At 39.2% G+C, this 24,441-nt stretch overlaps 1 protein-coding gene and 1 long non-coding RNA gene across 2 annotated transcripts in view; one reads left to right on the forward strand and one right to left on the reverse strand.

Annotated features, from left to right (window-relative positions):
- LOC143437378 (uncharacterized) overlaps positions 1-24,441 on the forward strand; it is a 379,856-nt gene that overhangs the window by 42,497 nt on the left and 312,918 nt on the right. The gene's annotated exons all lie outside the window — the stretch shown is intronic.
- LOC143437240 (uncharacterized) lies at positions 19,968-22,839 on the reverse strand. Its single transcript, XM_076922080.1, is given in 3 exon segments — positions 19,968-21,402; positions 22,545-22,605; positions 22,806-22,839. Coding segments are annotated over 3 exon segments (1,530 nt in total).

Here is a 24,441-nt window from a genome sequence, read left to right on the forward strand (position 1 = left end):
CCACCTGCCTCTGCCTCCCAAGTGCTGGGTTTAAAGATGTGTGCCACAACCATGCGGCAGTACTGTATATGTTGATCAGAAATAAAGAATGTATTTCAGGAGATGTAGCGCAAGTGTTGAAAGATCTTGCTGGTCTTCCACATAATGGTGGTCAATTTCTAGCACACACATGTGGACCCACACCTGTTCATTTTTTCAAGATCAGGAGTTCTGCGGCCATCTTCTGACAACACACAAAGATGAGGCACACATGATATTCATATTCATGCACCCAGCCATAATACACTTATTTATTCAAAACTTTCACGACAAATATAAGTTAGGTAGAACATCATACACCTGCAATTCAATGAATCTGAAGCATCAGATAATATTGATGACAGGAGCAGAAGCCACCTGGGGAAATAGAATATAATTTATATATTAGGTTGAATTTCAAAATTAAATATGTGGGTGAAGAGCAGCACAAAACCATGTGATTATTGAACAAAAATATGCCGGGGGTTCATGTGGTTTCTATATCTACAATCAGCACAGGAAGGGCTTCACAGAAAAATTTGTTCTAGAAAAGCAAAAACAGAATGAATGAAGTTAAAAATATAAAACCACCAGGTTTGCAAAATAGCATAGGATTGAATAGCAAATGTGTGCACAGTATCTTATGTGATTGAGGGACAGAGTCCAAATGGGGAATGTATGGGAGCATGAGAAGAAAGCTGAAGGATCAGATTCAACCACTACACTGGAGACGCCCAGAACAAAATTTATCCTGTCTAAAAGAAATGCAGAAGTAAAGCTGGAGCAGAGACTGAAGGAATGGCTAATAAAAACTCATTCAATTGGAGACACACATGGGCAAGCTCGAATCCATGAAATTATTAAGGATACTCTGTGATGCTCCCACACAGGAGCCTTGCATAATTGTCCATTGAGAGGGTCCACCCAGCAGCTGACTAAAGCAGAAGCAGAGATCCACAGTCAAACATTGCATAGACCTTGGTAACTCTGATGGAAAAGTTGGGGAAAGGATTGAGGGCCCTCATGAGGATAGGAACTCCAGAGGAAGACCAGCAGACTCAATTAACCTTGATCCTTGGAAACATTGGGAAACTGAGACAAAAAAATAACACACAGAGACTGGACAAAGAACCCTGGCCCATAAGTAGCAGATGTACAGCTCAGTTTTCATGAAGGTCCTACAACTACTGTAGCAGGAGCTGTCCCTAAAGCTGCTGTCTATCATTGTAATTTGTTCCTTCAACTGGGCTGCCACGTCTGGCCTCAGTGGAGAGGATGCACCTAACCCAATAGAGACCTGATGCACCGTCATGGATACCCAGGGTCCCACAACCTCTCAAGGGAAAAACAGGAGATAGAGGAGGGACTCTATGAAGGCAGGTGACCTAGAGTAGGGACTCCACTAAGTTCAGAGCCATTTTATTTATAACAACTTGAAACTGGAAAGAATACAGATGCTGCTCAACCAAAATATGAATATTGAAAATGTGGTTCAAAAAAAGAAAAAGAAAAAAAATGTGGTTCATTTACAAAATGAAACATTATTTAGTTATCAAATACAAGGATATCATAAATTTTGCAGGCAAATGGATACAACTAGAAGTTATTATCTCAGTGAGGTAACCAAGATCTAAAAGCACATGCATGTATGCACCCACTTACAAGTGAATAATAATCATAAAATACAGGGAACCCACACTACACTTCAAAGACCCAAAGAAACTAAAGAAGAAGGAAGGCCCAAATGAGCATGGTTAAATCTCACTCAGAAGGGGGAGTAAAGCTATCCTAGGAGGCAGATGGAAGAGATAGAACTGGATGGGAGAACAGATAAAAAATGGGAATTGAGGGCTGGAGACATGGCTCAGCGGTTAAGAGCACTGACTGCTCTTCCCAAGGTCCTGAGTTCAATTCCCAGCAACCTCATGGTGCCTTACAACCATCTGTAATAGGATCTGAAACCTTCTTGTGGTGTGTCTGAAGATACCTACAATTTACTCATATAAATAAAATAAATCTTTTGAAAAAAATGGGAATTGAGGAGAACCAGGAACAGTTGTGGTGAAAGACAAGAGAGGGCCAGAGGAGGAAAATGAATTAAAATCTGCAGCTGTCTGGGGGAGGAGGTATATTTAGGATGTGACAGAAACCATGAATTGGAGGGCACCTAGAAGTCTATGTGGTCGATCTTATCTGAGATGCATAGCAGTTAGATATGGACGATGAAGAGGCCATATCTGGAGTCAGTCAGGACCCCCAGTTATGAGTTAGACACCAACCAATCCAAAACCCTTTCTACCCAACATTTGTTCCTGTCCACAAGAATACAATCTACAATACAGATTTCGTAGGGCAGTGAAATAACTTTTGATACCATTTTGTTGTTGTTGTTGTTGTTGCTGTTGTAACTTGCTCCTTTGCTGCTGTTATCGAATCCTCTAAGCAAAAGCATCTCAGGTAATAAGTGGCTGTTGTACATGGTTCTGTCAGATCACAGTCAATCATTTTGAGAGCTTACATTAGAAACTGAAGGCAAAAAACATGGACAAACAATGTCTCCTGGCTTGCTCTCTTGCTTGGTCACTGTCTCAAGCTCAGCCTGCTCTCTCATCCAGCCCAGGACCACTTGCCTAGGGATATTGCCACCCTCAGTGGAAGAGTCTTCCTTTTTTTTTTTTTTTTGGTTTTTTGAGACAGGGTTTCTCTGTGTAGCCCTGGCTGTCCTGGAACTCACTCTGTAGACCAGGCTGGCCTCAAACTCAGAAATCTGCCTGCATCTGCCTCCCAAGTGCTGGGACTAAAGGTGTGCACCATCACTGCCCAGCATAGAAGAGTCTTCCTAATCAATCATTGAAACTATCTCTCACAGACATAGCACCCTCAATTGGGGTTCCTTCAGATGACTGTAGCTCTGAAATGCTGCGAACCTAAAAAAGCATGACACAGATACAATAATAAATGAGGAAGTTGTAAAAACACAAAACCAATGAGCTAACCATATCAATACAGAAGCTCCTGCCACCCCATGAGGATCTTGGAGTTGTGGCTGAGCAAGGAAAAATAGGGAGGGCACCTGGCTCAGAGGAGTGGAGGATACACTGGAATGGAGAGCTTAGAGGCTATGCTGACCTGGGATGAGGCATCTTTAACCATGGGTTTCCAGGCCAGTGCTACCAAAGATGTGGCTAAAACAGCTGGAAGGTGGACAGAAAAGCAGATTGTCTCACAGACCCAGAAATGACCACCACAAAGGACAGGATCTCTGAACCAAGGAAGATCTGCTAAATTTGTTAGAATCAATGAAGAATGACCTTCCATCTCATGACAGCTGCAAGTACAAAACTACAGAATCACATATGAACTGGGTAGAGGGTAGTTCAGAAGGTGGGAAATGAGGTCGTTATCTTTCTACCCTGTAAAACAAGGTAGGCAGAGCCTGATTTTGCCCTGGATGCTGTCTCGAAGAGCTCTCTGTCATGGACTAGTCAATGGGTCTAGGTCCTGTTGTTAAGAAGGATTTATCCCAAGGTGTGGGGCTGGTAACTAAATCGATTAAGGTGGAGTCTGTCACATTTCCTCAGTCAGAGAATAACAAAGTGCCACACACAAAACAGAGAGCCACAAATGGGTGGTCAAGGGTACCCAGCAGATTCCTCCACTTGGACAAAGGAGAAAATAAAGACAGGATGACAGCTGTGAGCCCTGTCAGGGTTCCAAGTCTGCTCTAACCTTCCCAGAAATTAAGACCAGAGAAACATTGTCCACTATACCAGGCTGTGGAACATCATTGAAGCACTTTGGGGCTACGACTCTCCAGCGTATCCACTGTAGCAGGGTTCCAGGTTCAATTTAGTCATCTCCCTCCACAAATACTCAAGAAAAACCTGAAAACCAAGGGACACAGACACAAATCTGGCAGACAAGCCACTGACATAGAAACATGTCAATGGTTCATCTTAACAACCAGCCTTTCAATCCTTTAGTTGGGAGTCCTGAGGATCTTGGAGTTCCAGTCAATGCATTAAGATGTTATGTCCAAGTCATAGAGACCTGAATGACCAACAAGGAGCCTATTGCAATGCAAACACATGGAGGTCTTTATTATGAACTCTGTAATAAGGATTCTCTCTAGTCAGCCTCACATGAGATCGAAACTGAGAGACCAAGTCTAGGGGTGCTGGGTATTTATTTCAGTTACAGCAAGATTGAGACATTAACACGCAGGTCAGCAACTTAATATTTTAAAAGCTGCATGACTGGCATAATCTGCAGGAACCAGCCAAGGGGGTAAAATCATCTGACAACCATGATGAGTAGACTAACTTTTTCTCTGTAAGGTGTGTTAGTTATCAATATGTAGCTTAACCCTGCAGTTGTACCTTGACTGGCTGTTGACAAGGAAGGTTTGTCATAGGATGTTTGCTCAAATGGACTTTGTGCACTCTGAGAAATAGAACTGATTGGGCTTTACAAACTCATCTTTGTGCCTGAGTTCCTGATTATTGAAAGATGCTCCTGTTCAACCACAAGCCATGCATGGCAGTAGAAAGGGTACTTGATCCAAAGACCTGCCTCACTATCTGTTACTGCACTGTCTGAAACTGTTTTCTGGAGCAGGTACCCCACAGCTCTGGAATCTCAAAATATTAGGGTTTCAAAGGTAACTTCAATATTACAGCTTCTTGTTCCAGTATCTGGGATCTACACATGATCAACTGCACTCCTCAAAAGAGATTGGGTCACTTCTCCAGCTCTTCCATCTATTCCACTCTAGGTTATGCTTGACTACCCTTTACTGCTGCTGCTGTTCTCTCTGCTCATCCCATGGGAATGACATCTTCAATATGCTGGGTTCTTCCCCTGCGACTAGGATTCACTTTTTTCCTCTCATACATTCCCTTCACTGGGCTAAGCCTTAGCTGCTCTGCATGACAGGTTCATTTATGCCTTTGAAACCAATGCCACCTGGGTGATTCTCACAAATAATTGACTCCAGGTGCACAACAAGGAACAACCTTGGCAACCTCTGGTGTATAACTTCTTTGTCCTCTCAGAAAACACTTCCGAGAAGATGTCACCACAGTGGTGCTGGTTTCTACTTCATCACCACTAATTTTTTTAACTACAGCCAACCAGCATCAATTGTCTCAGTACTACTTTGTGGTACTACTTTCTTTCTTCCCAGAGCCACATGACAAAGCTGCTGAGTTCCTCTGCTTGCTGGGGCTGGAACATGGCCCCTTCTATTACTTCATCTCCAGCTTTCTATTTTTCAACAACTTCACAGGCTAAGCTCAGCTGTCCTTGAACTTGCTCTGTAGATGAACCTTCAACTCAGATCTACATGGCTCTGTCTCCTGAATGCTAGGTAATACGTGTCTAACACTTTGTGTGTATCTAAGCTTTTCTTTACCTAAAACTTGTTCTGTACCAGGATGATTGAATCAGAGATGTGCTTGATGTTCATCTCCTGGGATTTAAGGCATGTACCACCATGCCTGGACCTAAGTATTTTATTTTAGATCTTAAAATGAAAGCCCAGAATAGTAATCACAGTCCATCGATGGTCAGTTTCACACCCACTGGTGACCCTTTTGTCCTCATGAAAACGAAGACCAGGTGACAATCGAAAGATATAAAAATTTATAAAAGGTATGAAAAGTATTTTATGACCATCTAGAGCTGAGCAAAGAATGTAGGCCAACTGGTTCACTAGCTCCAGGTTCCTGGGACTGGCTGACCACAAAGAAAGGGGAACTAAAAATACAGGTCAGGATTAGCTGGGTCGATCTGGGAACTGGCTGACCACAAAGTAGATGGTTGAGCAAGATTCAATTCCTGAGAAAAACATGGACAAGATGTTTCCCACATGACCGACTGAATGATGGGCTGGGACTGTCCACTATTTTTATGATATTTTTCCTTGGTTTCCCCCTAATACCCCTGGTTTGTGGTTTTTCCTTTAAATACCCTTCTCCCCGTGGCCTCAAGTTCGGCACTCCTTGCTCTGAGTCTCAACCTCAGCTGGATGATTCCCGAAATAAAGCCTCTTGCTGTCTTGCCAGTTATTGGAGTCTAGAGTGAGGGTTTCCCCTCCTGGGGTGATTTTCAATAACAATGCCCAACATGATACAGTTCTGCTTCCTACAAGTCTAGGGGCATCCATAGGCCCGCCTGCCACGGTACCTGGAAGTTCTGGTCATCTCCCTGGTCTGCGGCGGCCCAGGGGCAGGCAATCGGATTGCCTTGCATGGTCTGTGACGTAAGAAGGAGGCTGTCAATACCACCTGGACAGAGGTGATTTTCCCGGACTGTGATGGTGGCAGCAGTGGTCTCCTGGTGCAGTCACTCTGCTCTGATCTGGATTTCCATACATCGTGCCTGTGCGCCGGGCCAGAGCCTTCATGGGAAATGTAGTCTCCGACCGGCCGCCATCTTTCTTTTTCCTCACGGTATCATAGGATATGTAGTTCGAAGAGCAGCCACCATATTGGATTGAGTTTGCTGGGCATGCGCATTTAGTTCTCGGACCGCCATCTTGGCACGAGTCCTTATGGGAAATGTAGTCTCCGGCTGCTATCTCTGAGTAGCCCTGGCAGTCTCTGAACTCATTCTGTAGCCCAGGCTGGCCTTGAACTCAGCAATCTGCCTGCCTCTACCTCCCAAGTGCTGGGATTAAAGGCGTGTGACATCAATTATTGATCATTATTGGCTATTGATTGGTATTGATTATTGATTAGCATTGTCTGCTGATTATCAATTATTGATTATCACAATTAATGATCACTTTTGGTTATTGACTAGTATTGATTATTGGCCATTGATTAGTATTGATTGACATGATTATTGATCATTATTCCATCACTGTCATCCCCCTGCCACTGCCTCCCGAGGGCTGGGATTAAAAGTATGTGCCACCACTGCCCGGCTATACCTGTCTTCTTTGTTTGGTTTGTTTGTTAGTTTGTTTGTTTTGAGACAGATTTCTCTGTGTAGCCCTGGCTGTCCTGGAACTCACTCTGTAGACCAGGCTGGCCTCGAACTCAGAAATCCCCCTGCCTCTGCCTCCCAAGTGCTGGGATTGTTTAGAAAACAAGAGTCTAGTTTTGTGGCTTCATGCTGGGCTCAGGGAAACTGCAGCTTCCTTCCACCAGATGACAGGTATCAATCAACCCTGAAGAAAAGCCAGATACATAGGGGAAACACAGTTGAGCACTATTGTTTGCCAGCACACCTTCATTAGTAGAAAATTGGAGAAAAACAACATTTGTATTAGTACAGGTTCTGTAGATAAACATATCTCAAATCATAGAGAGAATGAATCTCTCTATTTACATAGAAAGGGGATTTAATAGAGTGCCACAATAAAGTCTGTTGGGCAAGGGATGTTAGAAAACCCAAGGGCTGGTTGATTTCATGTTGCAGGATATTACAGTAGGAAGCCAAGGTTATGATATTCACAGAGCCCAGCAGATAATCAAAAGATAATCAACAGATAATAACTTGCCAAGAGCCACAGAGCCTGCTGCCAGCAAAGAACACTTATGCTGCCCTATGCTGGGTCTCACTGTCACCTATTGCTGCACCTAATTTTCCTCTGAGACAAAATGCCCTCAGTATTTTTCTGCTCTAGACATGTCTGGTTTACTTATTTCCCAACCTAAAAATATGTTTACTAAAGATTCTATGTAAAGTTTTTACTTGACAATGAAAATTCTGAAACAGGAATCTCAGACAAGCAGTAGATACAAATTCATGGCTTACTAAAATTTGCCCTTTTATTACTTATGTATAGACTATGCACATGAGATCATTGTTTGTGATTAATATCATGTATGAAATTGCAAATGGATTACAACCAAAGTAAATTGGATATGCTGGCCTAAGTTTATTTCATTCATAATAAATAAAACTTAAAAATTAACACAAAAAGACAAAAGTATACTTAATTCATGTACCCAGTCAGAGAAAAGTAATATAAAATAATAATACTAGTCTGAATCTTTCTTTAAAATAAGTAACATGAACATACCTATTTAAATATTATTGTCTATTTTTAAGGACATGATATACATAATCATACAATTCTGGTCACAATGGTATCTCATTGAACCTTATCCCAATTTTAGTAAAAAACATGGTCTTTATCCCATAAGGTTCTAAATTATTTTTCAAGGGTTGACTGCTCCTAGACTAGTAGATGCTATTCATAATGGACAATGTCCTCAGTCATATTAGAACAACATATCTGTCCTTTTAAATATAAAAAACACATATTTGAATTTTTATACAGACATAAATATGTTAATGATTTAAGAGATATTTATATCCAGTAAAGCATATTTAAAAACAAATAAATATAAAATGATTGAAAGATCCACCTCAGGGCTTGTGTTTTATTTTCTAAATGAAACAACTAACATTTTCATATTTTCAGCTCTGTTGAATTAAAATAATCACAGTAGTTTTTAAATATTGCTAACCATTTATGAGAGAGAGAGAGAGAGAGAGAGAGAGAGAGAGAGAGAGAGAGAGAGAACATGTCTGGTCAGTATTTGTAAAGTATGGAAATGAAATAACTATTTAGGTAATGTGAATGTGTCTCCTGACATACTGAGTAAAATATTTTTGATATGACTGAGTGCAGGATATCTACAGTCTCATAAGGAACAATTTGTCAGTTTTCTGCAAGTAAAACCAATAATTTCACTGCTATCCTAGGGTGGACTATGATAATTTTGAATTGTGGAGCCATTGAGAACTTAGAAAGAGGGAATAAATTGCTTATTCCCCTCTCCTAAAGAAATATTCTCACAAAAGATTGTCAATTTATTTGTTTAACCTATTGTATCCTATGGTCTTAACATATATAAAATGTTAGAATGATCTAAAGATCAGAATGGTTTTAATAAAGAAGGAAGTATATATAGATTAGGATGAAATGTCCAAAGTGAGAAGAAAAAATACAAAGCATTTGGAAATTTTGAAGGAATAAGTTAGGTACTGAAGGCACTTAGATTATGAGATTTATGGGAAATACATATGGGATTAAAGTCTCTGTCTTCAGAACCACTTTTATGAGAAACTGGCTGTGATCTAAGTCTAATTATATCCTGTGTGCAGTCTACATTGAGGAGAGTCAAAATACAGGGATGGTTCCCTGAGAGCTTCCAAGGGAAGTCACACTCAGTCCAAGCAAAGCTATCAAGTAATGTTCACTAAAAAAAGTACAAAGAAAAGCTTGAAGATACAGACCTTCTGAAGGTCAAGTGATAACCTAGATATGAAAATTTGATAAGCCTTAACAGAAGGTAAACAGAAGTTGATTTTGCTAAATTTAGAATTTTAAGCAGGCATATATGACTATGATCACTTTCAAAATGCAGTGTGTCTTTTTAGCAAGTAAAGGAACAAGAGTCCTCAAAAATTTTGTTTGAAAAATTTTGTTTGAATTTAGAAAATAAATTCTCAATCTTGATTCTCTTTGTCATATATAGATGTATCTCAATATCCTGGATGAAGGAAAAGCCCTTTGCTTACTTCAGCATGCCAGGGTCTACATACAGCTGAGAAAAACTGAACAGCCTTATTAAACACTGAGGAAAAATCTAAAAGCTATATTTACCAAATATAGAACACCATCTCACTATCAAAGAGAACTTCTCATTAATAGACTATGTCCTTCATTACAGTAACCATGCATGCTCCCTGATTTAAATGTGATGTAGGAGTAGCAGGTACCTGCTCTTCATGCAGGGTTAGAATGAAGCAAACAGCTGGCTCAAGTTATATCCTTTTGTGAAGGGCTATGAAATATTATCCAACTCATAATAGATGCACATTTCAACTTACCAAACATAACCCATGTAAAAAATGATGCTAGGAGTATTTCCTCAAAAATTAATTCTTCATATATTACACAAGATTCTAATAGAAGAGAATCAGTGGTTGAATCTAAACTTATAATGGATTATCCAAAATTACTCAATATTTTTTCACCAAACTACTGACCTTAAAAGAAGGTCAAAAATATCAGTCTTCTAACACCCAATACAAAGCATGACATTGGTTTTTAGGTGGTACTCTTGCCTATTTTCTTCCTATAATAAGCATAATGCTGCCCTAATTATGTTCTTAACTACATTCTGAATAGAAATTATAATGGTCCTAACAGTCTGGCTTTTGTGTATTGTGGATGTTACCCGAATCGAATAACAGAATCCTTCCCTGTGTGCTGCCTTCCATGAATGTCTTATTTGGAGAATCTTTGTCATCTCTATTGTTTTATTTTGTCCCTTTAGAAGGACTCTTCTCTGAGGCACCATAACTGCTGCTCTTTCTATATCACCCCTTTGGTCAGTTTAACAATGTAGAAGGATCCATTGCATAAACATCAAAAAGTACAGATATCCTCTCAAAGGTGACTGCAGTGCCAGCCCACCCATATTCATGTTGTCACAGCCTCACCAGTGATGGATTCCTGGAAAGACAGGAGAATTTGTGAGAAACCTGAAGAATGGGAAAGGCTAAACACAGGAATATAAGACACACTGACATTTTTCCTACTGGGCCACTAAGGTTGGCAGCTTTGGTGTGGGTCTTCTTTATTTTTGGGTGGTTGTTAGCCACCAAACAGTGAGGACAAAGGGAGCAGCCATGGCAATCTGGCTTGAGATGGCTGTGAGTATTATAAAATTAACTCCGGAGACCAGCACAGTGAGTCAATTCTACTTTATAGTCCCAGAAATAAGGTATATGAGAGCCTTTATGGGTACAGGTGGAAAGGATTAATTGGTCATAATAGTATACATAATTATCATGTGGGCAGGGAAGCCAGAATGGAACTTGTGTGCTGAGTTTAAGTAGCTCCACACAGGGACATTCTTTTGATAAGGACAGCCACCTGTGTTCAGGGACATTGTCTAGATAAATTGAGGCAGAGAAATGAAAGCCCTTCTGATAAAGGGAGTCCTCCATTTTGAGCTGAGTTCCACTCAGATTTGGGGGACTGCAACCTTCACACAGGTTTCCAACAACCTTGATTCCTTAAACCATGGACCTTGGCTGTGAGAGAAACTGTACCCAATACTGAAAGCTGATTCAAAATACATACAGCCTAGGACCCTGCCCAGCTCTCCAGGTGGCTGTCACATAATTGGCTGTGTCAAGGTGCCTTCTAAAGTTCATTGTATTTTCTATCAGTTCAGCACCTTCAGGTTAACAAGGAATATGGTAATTAATACCATTATAATTTATGATTATTGGTCCACTGTCTCACTTCTCTGATGTGAAATAAGCTTCTTGATCAGAAGCAATACTGTGTGGAATGTGATTATGGTGAAAGAGGCACTCAGCATGTCCATGGATTGTGGATTTGGCAGAAGCAATGTGGGCATGAAAGTCAAAATCATAAGCAGAAAACCTGTGTATTCCAGGAAAAAGAAAGGTTTGTCCTATGCCCAAGAAAAAATAAGCCAATGAGAGAGGACAACTCTCCTGTTGTAGTGGTCCTATATTTCAAATTACAATTGAATGTTAACTACTCCTATATTGAAATTTACAACTTAATGTTGACTAGTCCTAGATTGTAATTTTCAATTTAATGTTAACTAGGCCTAGATTGAAATTTACAATTCCAAGTTGATTAACCCTATGTTCAATTTACAATTCCCTGTTGACAAATCCTAGATTGCAATTTCCAATTCTTTGTTAACTAGTCCTATATTGAAATTTACAATTTCATGTTAACTAGTCCTACATTGTACCTTACAATTTAATGTGAACTAATCATATATTTAAATTTACAATTCAATATTAACTAGTCCTAGATTCCAATTTCTAATTCCATGACAATTAGTCCTAGATTGCAATTTTCATTTTTATGTTAACTAGTTCTATATTGAAAATTCCATTTATTATTAAGTAGTCCTATATTGAAATCTGCATTTTAATATTAACTATTCCTGTATTGAAATTTCCAATTTAATATTAACTAGTCTTATATTGAAATTTTCAATTTAACATTAAGACAGAGAGAGAGAGAAAAAGAGAGAAAGAGAGAGGCAGAGAGAGAGAGGAAGAAAGAGAGAGAGAGAAACATTGATGTGCAGGGGGCTAGCATTATTAAGCAAATCATTCCATGAGGCCCTACTGTACAGAGTCCTTCTCAAACCCAGGAACTTACTTGGCAGAGCCAATAACAGTCTGGGGCCTGGGCCTGAGGAGCTCATCCTGAGGCCCCAATGGATTGAAGATAAAATAGAGCTCCTTTTCTAAAGTCAGGAATATCCTTGGGAGAGCTGCTGATGTGTTGGGAGCCGCAGTGATTCGCCATTCCAAGATGGTGCGGACATCCTGTCCTCCCACTTGTAAACAACTGACTGCGCAGGTGCAAAAGGCGCGCCAAAATCACTGCCCATCCCGGGGGCATAATATGGGGTGATGAATGAACAGCCAATCAGAAGTGAACACACCACTCTAGGGTATATATAGCAGTGCCTTTCCCGGGCTTGGGGCCTTTTCTGCTTCTGCTGTTACAAGAAGTAAAGCCTTGTCTGTAGTGATACCCGATTACTGCGTCCATGTCCTTTTTCGCGGGTGAAGGGGACACAAAAGAGGTGTGTGCAACACTGATGGTCTGGGGCAGGGCCTTCATGACATGTTATGTCCCCAGAACCCAACCCTTTCCACCATATGGGGCTGTGGTTATCAGTCCTAAGGCCACCATAGGCTTGGTCAGGAATGTTCTTGAGATAAGGTGCATTCTCCTTCTGCAGCATTGTTTATGAGACTCCTCCCAAGTTTGTCCTGTTGTATGAGAGTTTCTGCTGGGTTCTTAGAGGTCTCCCATTTCTTTCCATTTTCCTCTGTAAGTAGTATACAAGATGCTATTCTTTTTCTTTGGTTTTTCAGGACAGGGCTTCTCTGTGTAGCCCTGACTGTCCTGGAACTCACTCTGTAGACCAGGCTGGCCTTGAGTTACAGAGAGCATGCTTAAGACTCAGAAGGTGTGTCTGGGGTCACAGGGAGTGTTTCCTGAGTCACAGGGAGCAAGCTTAGATGCTAGCACATATTCTTTCATGATAATGTAGAGTAGAGAATTGTGCAAAAGCTTGGCTGTATTAAATACACTCACAGGGTGTCTGTCTTAGTGTTTCCATTGCTATGAAGAGAAATCATGAACAAGGAAAATGTTGGGAAGAAGCAAAAGAAACTTGCCCTAAGGACTGCCTTTTTGTTACCAACATTCATTTAATCTTAAATTCAAACTAAGTTTTAGGTCATCCTGGACCTGTGTACTTAATAACATCTGACCAGCTTTCATTATTCATGGTTTGTTCCGTAAAACATAACAACTGTTCCTAACCATAATTTTTTGTTATTCATGTTTCATTCCTCAAAATATAATGCATGTTCCAAACCACAAAAGAACAAATGGCTGTAATAATGTAGACCATACAAACTACATTCTGTATCATTTGGCATAGAGTAACAACAGAAAAAAAAACGTGATTGGGAGAAAAATGTAACTGTAACTTGGCACAGGACTTTGTGGTTTTGTCTTTTGGAAGCTATATAACTTTCTGGCTCAGGGTGGGGCTGAGGCTGGGTATTGCAGCTAAGCTTCTGAGTATTATTTTGTGGCCCTGATTTATCAGCAGTGACTTGATTACAATAAATTCTTATCATTTGCCTTGTCCTGTGTTTGAGTTGTGTTGGATTTCAGTGGACCCCATAATATAAAGATTTTAGCACAGGAGCCAGAGAGATGTCTCAGCATTTTAAAACACTAACTGCTCTTCCAGAGGTCCTGAGTTAAATTCCCAGCAACCACATGGTGGCTCACAACCATCTATTATAGGATCTGATGCCCTCTTCTGGTGCATCTGAAGACAACTACAGTGTACTCCTGTAAATAAAATAAATACATCTTAAAAAATTAAAAAAAAAAAACAGATTTTAGCACAGTATGTAACCACTGTCCAGTATAAATAGTTTCATAATGATGAAGACTACAGAGGTGTGCAAAGGCTTCATTATACTAAACATGTCCATTAGGACTCTGTGGGTGTGTCCTAAGTCACAGAAGGCATGTTTAAGACTCTGGGGGTGTGTTCTGAGACACAAGGTACATGTTTAAGATTGAGGGGACCTGTCCTGAGACACAGGGGGTATGCTTAAAACTCAGGGGGCATGTCTTAGTCACAGGGGGCAAGCTTAAGAAGCAGGGGCATGTCCTGTGACACAGGGAGCCTATATAGAAGTCTGTCCAGAGTCACAGGGGGTGTGTTTAAGACTCAGGGTGCATGTCCTGAGTCCCTGGAGACATGTCCCGTTTAACAGAGGGCATGCTTAAGATGGAGCAGGTGTGTCCTGAGACCCAGGAAGCATGTTCAGGACTCTGGGGGCTCATGTTTAAGACTCAGGAGGTGTGTCCTGAGTCACAGTGGGCGTGCTTAGACTCTAGCATGTATTCTTTCATAATAATGAAGACTAGAAAATTGTGCAAAGACTTGACCGTATTAAATAATCTCACAGAGTTTCTGTCTTAGTGTTTCCATTGCTATGAAGTGAAATCATGTACAAGACAACTCCTATAAAAGCAACAGCTTAATTGGGACGGGCTTACAGTTTCAGAGATTTAGACCTTTTTTGTCATAGCAGGAAGCAAGGCAGGCATGAAAGGAAACATGATGCTGGCGAAGAAGTTTCTTGATCCAAAGGTAGCCAGGAAGAGACTGTCTGCCAGGGAGCTAGTAGGAGGGCCCATTCTGCACTGGGAGGAACTTCAAAGCCTTCAGTGATGCACTTTCTCCAAGGCCACATCTCATAATAACTTCCTCCCACTCCCTGAGCCAAGCATATTTATACTACCACATTCCACTGCCTGGCCCCCATATGATTGTGCAAACACATGAGTGTATGGGGACCATATTTAAAAATAGCATAATACAAAATATGTGAGGTTCAAATTAAAAAGTCCCATCATTTATATAAGTCTCATAAATGTTAAAAGTCCAAAGTTCAAAGTCTCTTCTGAGATCATTCTAATCATGTAACTATAATCCCCTGTACTTTGAAAATATAGCACATAATACCCATCCAAATTCACAGAACATAGGTCACCATTTTTAATCACCATTGTGAGGAAATACTGGGCCAAAAAAGACCAAAAGCCAACAAGGAAATCTCCAAACGCTGCATCTCCATGTCTGATGTCAAAGTGTTCTTCAGATCTCCAACTCCTTCCTGCCCTGCTCACTGCAGCACAATTCTTTCTCTTTGGCTGATTATATTTCCTGAAAGTTGTTTTCTTGAGAAGGTATCCCATAGCTCCAGAATCTAAAACTCTTGGGGTCTCCAAAGTAACTTCAAAATTAGAGTTTCTTGTTCCAGTATTGGGGATCCACAGATGATCTTCTGCGCTCCTCAAAAGAAGCTGGGTCTCTCTCCAGGTCTTCCCTTATAGGACATTAGGTTCTGCTTGACTCCACTCAACTGCTACTGCTGTTCTTTCTGCTCATCCCATGGGACTGACATCTTCAACATGCTCAGTTCTTCTGTGACCAACAGTCTTCACTGTGTTCCTCTCATGCTCCCTTCATGGTGCCAAGCCTCAGCTGCACAGCATGAAACATCCATACCTTAAAACCAGTACCACCTGGGTGAGTCTTACACAGGACTGAGTCAAGCTGCACCACAAGGGACAACCTTGGCTACCTCTGGAATACAACTTCTTTCTCCTCTCAGAAAAACACTTACCAGAAGATGTCACCTCAGTGATTCTGGTTTCTTCTTCATCCCCACTAATTTTCAAACTACAGCCAACCAGCATCAGTTGTCTGTTGTTTCTTCTACTCTTTCCTCTAAAGCCAGAGCCACATGGACAAAGCTGCTGAGTTCCTCTGCTTGCTGGGGCTGGAACATGGCCCCTTCTATTACATCATCACCAGCTTTCTATTTTTCAACTATTTCACTGCCTAAGCTTGACTGTCCTGGATCTTATTCAGTAGAATAACCTTGAACTCAGAGATCTGCATATCTCTGTCTGCTGAAAGCTGGGATAAAAGGTGTGTGACACTTTGCCTGTACCTAAACTTTTCATTGCCCCAAATTTGTTCTGTACTACAGGGAGCCAGCCGGGCTCTGAGAGGGTAGTGGCAGGGGCACAGACTAAGACTCTGGTAATGACATTAAAGTCTGAGCACCTCAGGGCTTTCTGGCCTGTACTGGAATGCTGGTGATAACTTCTAAAAAGTCATAAAAACTTCTTCTGAGGGTAAGAGCCTGCAGGCTTAGGTGATTAACACCTGCAGCCTAACAGCAGAGGATTAGGCAATGTGGCCTTTATTCTATCTCAGCAGGAGCTGCTGGGCTCTAACTTGCTAATCTGAGATCACAGGAAGAAAAGACACTTTAAAAATTTGCTATAGATTTATTTAAGTGTAAAAGGTATCTTATGCAGCTATCTGAGGGGAAAGGTGAAAATGTCCTGAGTGGGGAAGAAGAAAAGATTCTAACAAATTAAAATTCTAAGGGAGAACACTTCTAGGCAGGGGGAAAGGAAAGGACTAAGGGCTCCTAACTAACTAACTCACTAACTCACTAACTAACTTCACCTTTGTCGTTGTCTTCAGTATTTATACATCATTCTGAGTACATGATCACATGTTACAAAGTTCATCAAGGGTTCACACCAAAATTCAAATCATAAATTGAAATAGAAGTTTACAACACAGAATGTTTACATGATTATCCTTTAGGAGCAATTATCTAGCTAGACATTCATCACCTGTCTAGCTCCCCAGTTCACTGAAAGTTTGAAACTATAACTTAAGAAATTAGTTAAGTTTTGTATAGACAAACCCAGGCAATGTTTTCTCTTCTGTCCTGGTACCTATAATACAGCATTAATTCCCTTTTAGTGACCATTGGTTAATTGTTTTACTTCTTGGAATGTGCTCTGAGCCAGAGAAAGTCTGGTTACTATCTCTCTTGGGGCAATTAACTGATAACACTTGGGAGACCGACAGAGTTCTCATTGCAGTTTTGACCATGCCTGAGGGACTTAATAGCACTCCTGTTATAAAAGAGCTTAATAATCATTGATATAATTTTAGGAATTCTTATAGAATCATCATTAAGACTTAAGAAGTCATCTATTTGTCTATATAGTATCACTACAAGATAGTACACCTTCATGGATCTGCAGAAATCTGCTCCAAAGGGGTGTGCTATTGCTTAGTGATTATTACATATGTTTAGTAATAATAGGAGAAGCATATTAATAGCAGGAATCTTTCCTAAAATTATGTCTGCCACAGCCTTGCTAATGGGGCACAATCATCACAGATTATATAGTAATCTGAGGCAAGCATTTCAGGACGATCATCTGCTAATTATTAGCTTGTCCCATTAGGGCTTCTGACACTGTACCAGGATGACTTTAACCAGAAATCTGCTTGACTGTCATCTCCTGAGATTTAAGGCATGTACCACCATGCCTGGACCTAAGTATATCCTTTTAGATCTTTTTTTTTGGTTTTTCAAGACAGGGTTTCTCTGTGTAGCCCTGGCTGTCCTGGAACACACTCTGTAGACCAGGCTGGCCTTGAACTCAGAAATCCTCCTGCGTCTACCTCCCAAGTGCTGGGATTAAAGGTGTGCACCATCACCGCCCGGCCCTTTTAGATCTTAAATTGAAAGCCTAGTATAGTAATCACAATCTGTCCATTGTCAATTTGACACATACTTGTACCTCCTTTTGTCCACATAAAAACAATAACCAGTTAATGATAATGCCTAACATTATTTAGTTCTCATCCATACAACTTCACATCCACATGTTTAGGTGGATGGTATCTTGCCATAATATCACCATTTCTTTAATAACATTGTGTATCTTTGATCACACGATTTAGCTTCATTCAACTTCCTGGTGAGATTTTCCCTTTGAAGCTAACATTTCATATTTTTCCTTTCTAAGTTTACTAAGCATGATCAAAACAAGCACCATGAGAGTAAACACAGGCCAAAGGCTATGCTTGGCTTTCCTGAGACTTCCTTTGTCAATGCAATTAATGAAATAAACCTTTTTACCTTCAGATGAGAGCAAAAGACAGCAACATTCTTCAGCAAACATTACAAAAACTATATACAAAATTCAAACCACCCTTAGTACATATGTGTTCTACTAGCATGGCCCATGAAGTTCCACTTAATGCATGTACAAATCCAAAGTTTAAAAACCCACATTTCTTCCAACAAAAGCATGGTCAGGCCTACCAATAAGAATACCTTGGGTACCAACTTCTGTCGCAGATAGAATTTCCATTGCTAAGAAGATACACTGTGACCAAGGCAACTCTTTTAAAGGCAAAGAGTTAATTCGGTCTGTCTTACAATTTCAATTGTTTAGTTCATGACCAATATAGCAGGAAGAATGTCAGCATGCAGGCAGCCCTGATGCTGGAGAAGGAGCTGAGGATTCTGCATTATCATGAGAAGGCATCCAGGAATAGACTGTCTTCCAGCTGAGTGGTAGAAGAGTCTGTTTTTTACTGGATGGAGCTCCAAAAACCACCACACTAGGAGTTCACTTCCTTCAAAACAGTAATATCTACTCCCACAAGGCCAAACATACTAAAATTGTCACTTCTTAGTGACAACCATATTCAAAATTCCACAGTTTATTTCTACTATAAATGCTTTCATGCAGTTAAGTGTTTTGACGCTCTGTCTTTACAACTGGCAGAAGTGGGTTCAAGCCTAAATAATAATAATAATCAATGATAATCAATAATCGATAGTAATAGATAATCAACACCAATCAATAATCAATAATTGATGCCAATCAATAATTAATGCTAACCAATAATAGATAGTAATTGATAATGAACACCAATTGATTGATGCTGATGAATAATCAATAGCAATCAATAATCAACACCAATCAATAATCAATAATTGATGCTGATCAATAATCATTGGTAATCAATAATCAAGGCTGATCAATAATCAATAGTAATCAATAAGAAACTCCAGTCACAGAAATGTTTAATAAGAATTTGTCTTCCAACTTGAGTACATTCACAAGATTTCTGTCCAATTTGTGGTCTTTTATGTCTTTGGAAACTACAGTGATAGGCACAGGCTTCTCCACGTCTGTTACATTCATAAGGTTTCTCTAAAAAGTGTGTCACTTGAGGTATTTGGAGAGAACATTGTCATGCAAAGACTTTAACTCATTCATGGCATTCATGCAGTTTCTCTACAGTATGTGTTCTTTTATGTATCAGGCGTTGCCTGTGACATGCAAGGGCTTAGCACCTTGAGGACACTGAGTCACTCTCTTGAATGTGTTCTATTATGTAGTCACAGATAAAAGGGAACTGTCAGTTTTTCCACAGTGATTACATTAATGAGGCTTCTCTCCAGTGTGATTTCTTTGTGTATGTGTAAAGAACTATGACATGCAAAGGCTTTACCACATTGTGAATATTCAAGCAGGTTTCTCTCTTGTGTGTGATCTCTCCTGTCACTGCAGATGACTGTGACTTGCAAATGCTTTACAACACTGATTACATTCATGAGGTTTCTCTCCTGTACCTGTTCTTTTATAATAATGGAGATGCTAAAGTTGTGAAAAGTCTTTACCATGTTGATCACATTCATGAGGTTTCTTCCAATATGGGATCTTTTATGTTTTCGAGACTAGTGGGACATGCAAAGGCTTTGGCACAATGATTACATTCATAGTTCTGTCCAATATGGGTTCTTTTATGTTTTGAGGAAAAATCCTTATGGAAAGGCTTCTACCACAATGATGGCATTCATAGGTTTCTTTCAAATATGGTATTTTTTTTTATGGTTTTGGAGACAAAAACTTTGTGAAAAGGCTTTTACTATATTAATTACATTCATAAAGTTTCTCTCCAGTATGTGATCATTTATGTCTTTGGAACCTTTTCACTTATAAATGTTTTTTTTCCACATTGATTACATAGCTAAGGTTTCTCTCTGGTATGGATTCTTTTATGATATTGGAGATGACCTTGTTGTGTAAAGCCTTTACCACATTGATTACATTGATAAGGTTTCTCTCCAGTATGTGTTCTTTTATGTCTTTGGAGATGACTGTGACTTGTAAAGGATTTATCACATTGATTACATTCATGAGATCTTTCTCCAGTATGTGTTCTCATATGACAATTGAGACTACTGTGACAGGAAAAGGCTTTACCACATCGATCACATTCATAAGGTTTCTCTCCAGTATGTGTACTTTTATGTCTTTGGAGACTACTGTGCCATGAAAAGGCTTTACCACATTGATTACATTCATAAGGTTTCTCTCCTGTATGTGTTCTTTTATGCATTTGGAGATTACTGTGACTTGAAAAGGCTTTACCACAGTGATTACATTCATGGGGTTTCTCTCCAGTATGTATTCTTTCATGGATTTGGAGATGACTTTGCTGTGTAAAGGCTTTACCACATTTATTACATTCATAAGGTTTCTCTCCTGTATGTGTTCTTTTATGTATTTGGAGATTACTGTGACATGAAAAGGCTTTAACACATTGATTACATTCATAAGGTTTCTCTCCTGTATGTGTTCTTTTATGCATTTGGAGATTACTGTGACTTGAAAAGGCTTTACCACATTGGTTATATTCATGGGGTTTCTCTCCAGTATGTGTTCTTTTATGCATTTGGAGATTACTGTGACTTGAAAAGGCTTTACCACAGTGATTACATTCATGGGGTTTCTCTCCAGTATGTATTCTTTCATGGATTTGGAGATGACTTTGCTGTGTAAAGGCTTTACCACATTGATTACATTCATAAGGTTTCTCTCCTGTATGTGTTCTTTTATGTATTTGGAGATTACTGTGACATGAAAAGGCTTTAACACATTGATTACATTCATAAGGTTTCTCTCCTGTATGTGTTCTCTTATGAGATTGGAGACCACTGTGACAGGAAAAGGCTTTACCACATTGATTACATTCATGGGGTTTCTCTCCAGTATGTGTTCTTTTATGGATTTGGAGATGACTTTGTTGTGTAAAGGCTTTAACACATTGATTGCATTCATAAGGTTTCTCTCCAGTATGTGTTCTTTTATGTGTTTGGAGACTACTGTGAAATGAAAAGGCTTTAGCACATTGATTACATTCATAAGGTTTCTCTCCTGTATGTGTTCTCTTATGATATTGGAGATTACTGTGACTTGAAAAGGCTTTACCACATTGATTACATTCATGTGGTTTCTGTCCAGTATGTGTTCTTTTATGTCTTTGGAGATTACTGTACCATGAAAAGGCTTTACCACATTGGATACATTCACAAGGTTTCTGTCCAGTATGACTTTTTTCAAGCCTGCAACAATAATGGGCACATGTGAAAGATTTACCACATTCATTAGCCTGATCAATCTTTTTACCAATATGAATACATTTTATAGTTGGTCTAATAATAAAGAACACTCAAATCTTATGGTTTTATCACTTTGATGTTCATGGTTGTACTTGCTCACTGTGGGTTGCTTTACCTCTTTGAAAATACCTGTGATGGTAAGATCATTTATTACATGGTTCACATTTATAGCCTCCTTTTTCTATATGAGATTTCTATATGATGTTTTTAACATGTCATAAGAAATATGGAATAACTCAGAGCACTAAAACACTGATTGCATTCTTAGGTTTTCCTGTAGTGTGCATCACACAACAGCAGCACTGTGAACCAGGATGAACAAAAGAATTTACAACCTTCTAGTACCCATAGAGGTTTTCTGCAGTGTGACTTTGGGGATGTTCCCAGTAAAGTCAGAAAACCAATTAACTGCAAACACCTATCATATTCAGAAAGTCTACCAAAGGCAGAATACTACGTATCTTCTCATTGTTCTGAAGTAGATAGAGTTACGTTGTTCCTTTTAGTATCTCTATGCTCACATGGTTTCATCCATTCTGACAATTGATACACCCATTAAAAAAGAAGAACAAATGAAAGGTTTCCACATTGAATTCACATGCATTGACTTTTTGTTCATTGTAGACATGATTAATGTTTCTCCAGGACAACATTCTTGACTCTCATAAAGTGACCTCACAATAAACTTAAAAGTTTCACTACAAGAATATGAGTATCACCAACTTTATCATAGACTACTTGCTTATTAGAAGGTTATGGGTACATGTTCATCACTATTCAATGTGCAACATCTAAATATTATGAGATTATACAAATTGATAGTTCCACAACATAGTTCTAATGGATATACAAATCAAATAAAGGAATCACTTAAGGCATTTTTTCCTCCTCTTCTTCCTTACAGAAATAGCTTGCAAACACAAATCAGATAACTGACAATGAGGGACATAGTTTTGGGAGAATATTATAATCATAGCTACAATAATAGGACTGATATTTTACACACTTGCTTTCCTTTAGAGCTTCCTGATCATATTAAAATTTTCTCAGAGGCATATTTGTATTAACTTAAACATTAAAATTACCTTTCATGACTTCTAGAAGTTTGATGTTGTTCTTCAGTATGATGGACTTCCAAATTATAGCCTGAAACCAAGGTACCAAAAAATGAATGATATGGTATTGGAATTAGGCAAAATTCAGATTACTCTGAATTTTTACAGCAATGAACCTGATTTATTCAACTCAATATTACTTGTTCTCTATTGAAATAAGAGATGATCATCAGTAACCAAGAAACATTTTTTCCCTTATTTTGAGAAGCAAAAGAAAATTCACAGTGTTACCTATAGCAGTGAGGTTCCAGTAGGTCTCAAGCATCACATCTTTGTAGAGATTCTTCTGGGAAGGATCCAGCAAATTCCACTCTTCCTCAGTGAAGTCCACATGGACATCATCGAAACTCACTGCTTGCTAAAATATCCCATACATGTGTACAACAGAAAGCCTGATACTGACATCACTACAAAGTAAATGTATGCTTCCTAGACAATATATTCTTATAATTCATATGATTCCTCCACTTATTTTCTGACACACAAATTATAATATAATCACCATGTCAGTTTAGAAGAAACTTGAAAGATTGACACTTGGACCCTTGACACAGGATTCACCTGTGTCACTCCTGATCCCTTTGAATAGGGTATAGCCTTGCAACACAAATGGCAATTGAGAGAGATATGCAGGGGGAAACAGATCAACTGTACTGAGCACACATCTGAAAAACTGTGTGAACAATTACTAACTACAAAGGTGATGAGCAATCTGCATATATTTGCTCATGTCTTTAATCGCAGAGGTACAGGCAGATGTATGTCGTTGAGCTGGATGCCAGCTAGGTCTATGCAATCACTTTCAGAACAGCAAACTTTACATGTTAAGAACCTCACTCTGAAACCTCACAAAAATAAACCAGGAAACAAAAATGATAGAATGAACTCACAGTTCTTTACTGAAGTTCCTACAAAGAATTATACATTCACTGCAGCTCTGTATTCATCTTGCATAAACATAAAACGAACCAGTTTAAACAGCAACATTAATTAAATTTTAATAAAAGGGAATGCATGTTTAAAGAGTTAAAAATTGATAGATGAAAATATTAATAATGTATATGTTTTCTTTTGTTTTTTCGAGACAGGGTTTCTCTGTGTTGCCCTGGCTGTCCTGGAGCTCACTCTGTAGACCAGGCTAGCCTCAAACTCAGAAATCTACTTGCCTCTGCCTCCCTAGTGCTGGGATTAAATGTGTGCACCACCACTGCCTGGCAGTATGTATATGTTGACCAAAAATAAAGAATGTAGTTCAGGAGATATAGCTCAGGAGTTGAAAGATCTTGCTGGTCTTCCACATAATGGTGGTCAATTTCTAGCATACACATGTGGACCAACACCTCTCCATTTCCTCATGATTAGGAGTCCTGAGGCCATCTTCTGACAACAGTAAAGGTGAGGCACAGATGATATCCATATTCATGCACACAAACATAATACACTTGTTTATTCAAAAATTTCACAAGAAACATAAGAGTTAGGCAGAAAATCATACACCTGCAATTCAATGAATCTGAAGCATATGGTAATATTGATGACAGGAGCATAAACCATCTGGAGAAACAGAATATAATCTATATATTAGGCTGAATTTCAAAATTAAATATGTGGATGAAGATCAGCACAAAATCATGTGTTTATTGAACAAAAACATGTCAGGGGGCTTATGTGGTTTCTATATCTACAATCAGGACAGAAAGGTCTTCACAGAAAAATTTGGTCTTGAAAAACAAAAGCAGAATGAATAAAGTTAAAAATATAAAACCACAAGGTTTGCAAAATTGCATAGCATTGAACAGCAAATGTGTGCACAGTATCTTATGTGATTGAGGGACAGAGTCCAAATGGGGAATGTATGGGAGCATGA

The sequence above is a fragment of the Arvicanthis niloticus genome, chromosome Y (genome assembly GCF_011762505.2).
Source record: "Arvicanthis niloticus isolate mArvNil1 chromosome Y, mArvNil1.pat.X, whole genome shotgun sequence".
NCBI classification, from domain to species: domain Eukaryota; kingdom Metazoa; phylum Chordata; class Mammalia; order Rodentia; family Muridae; genus Arvicanthis; species Arvicanthis niloticus.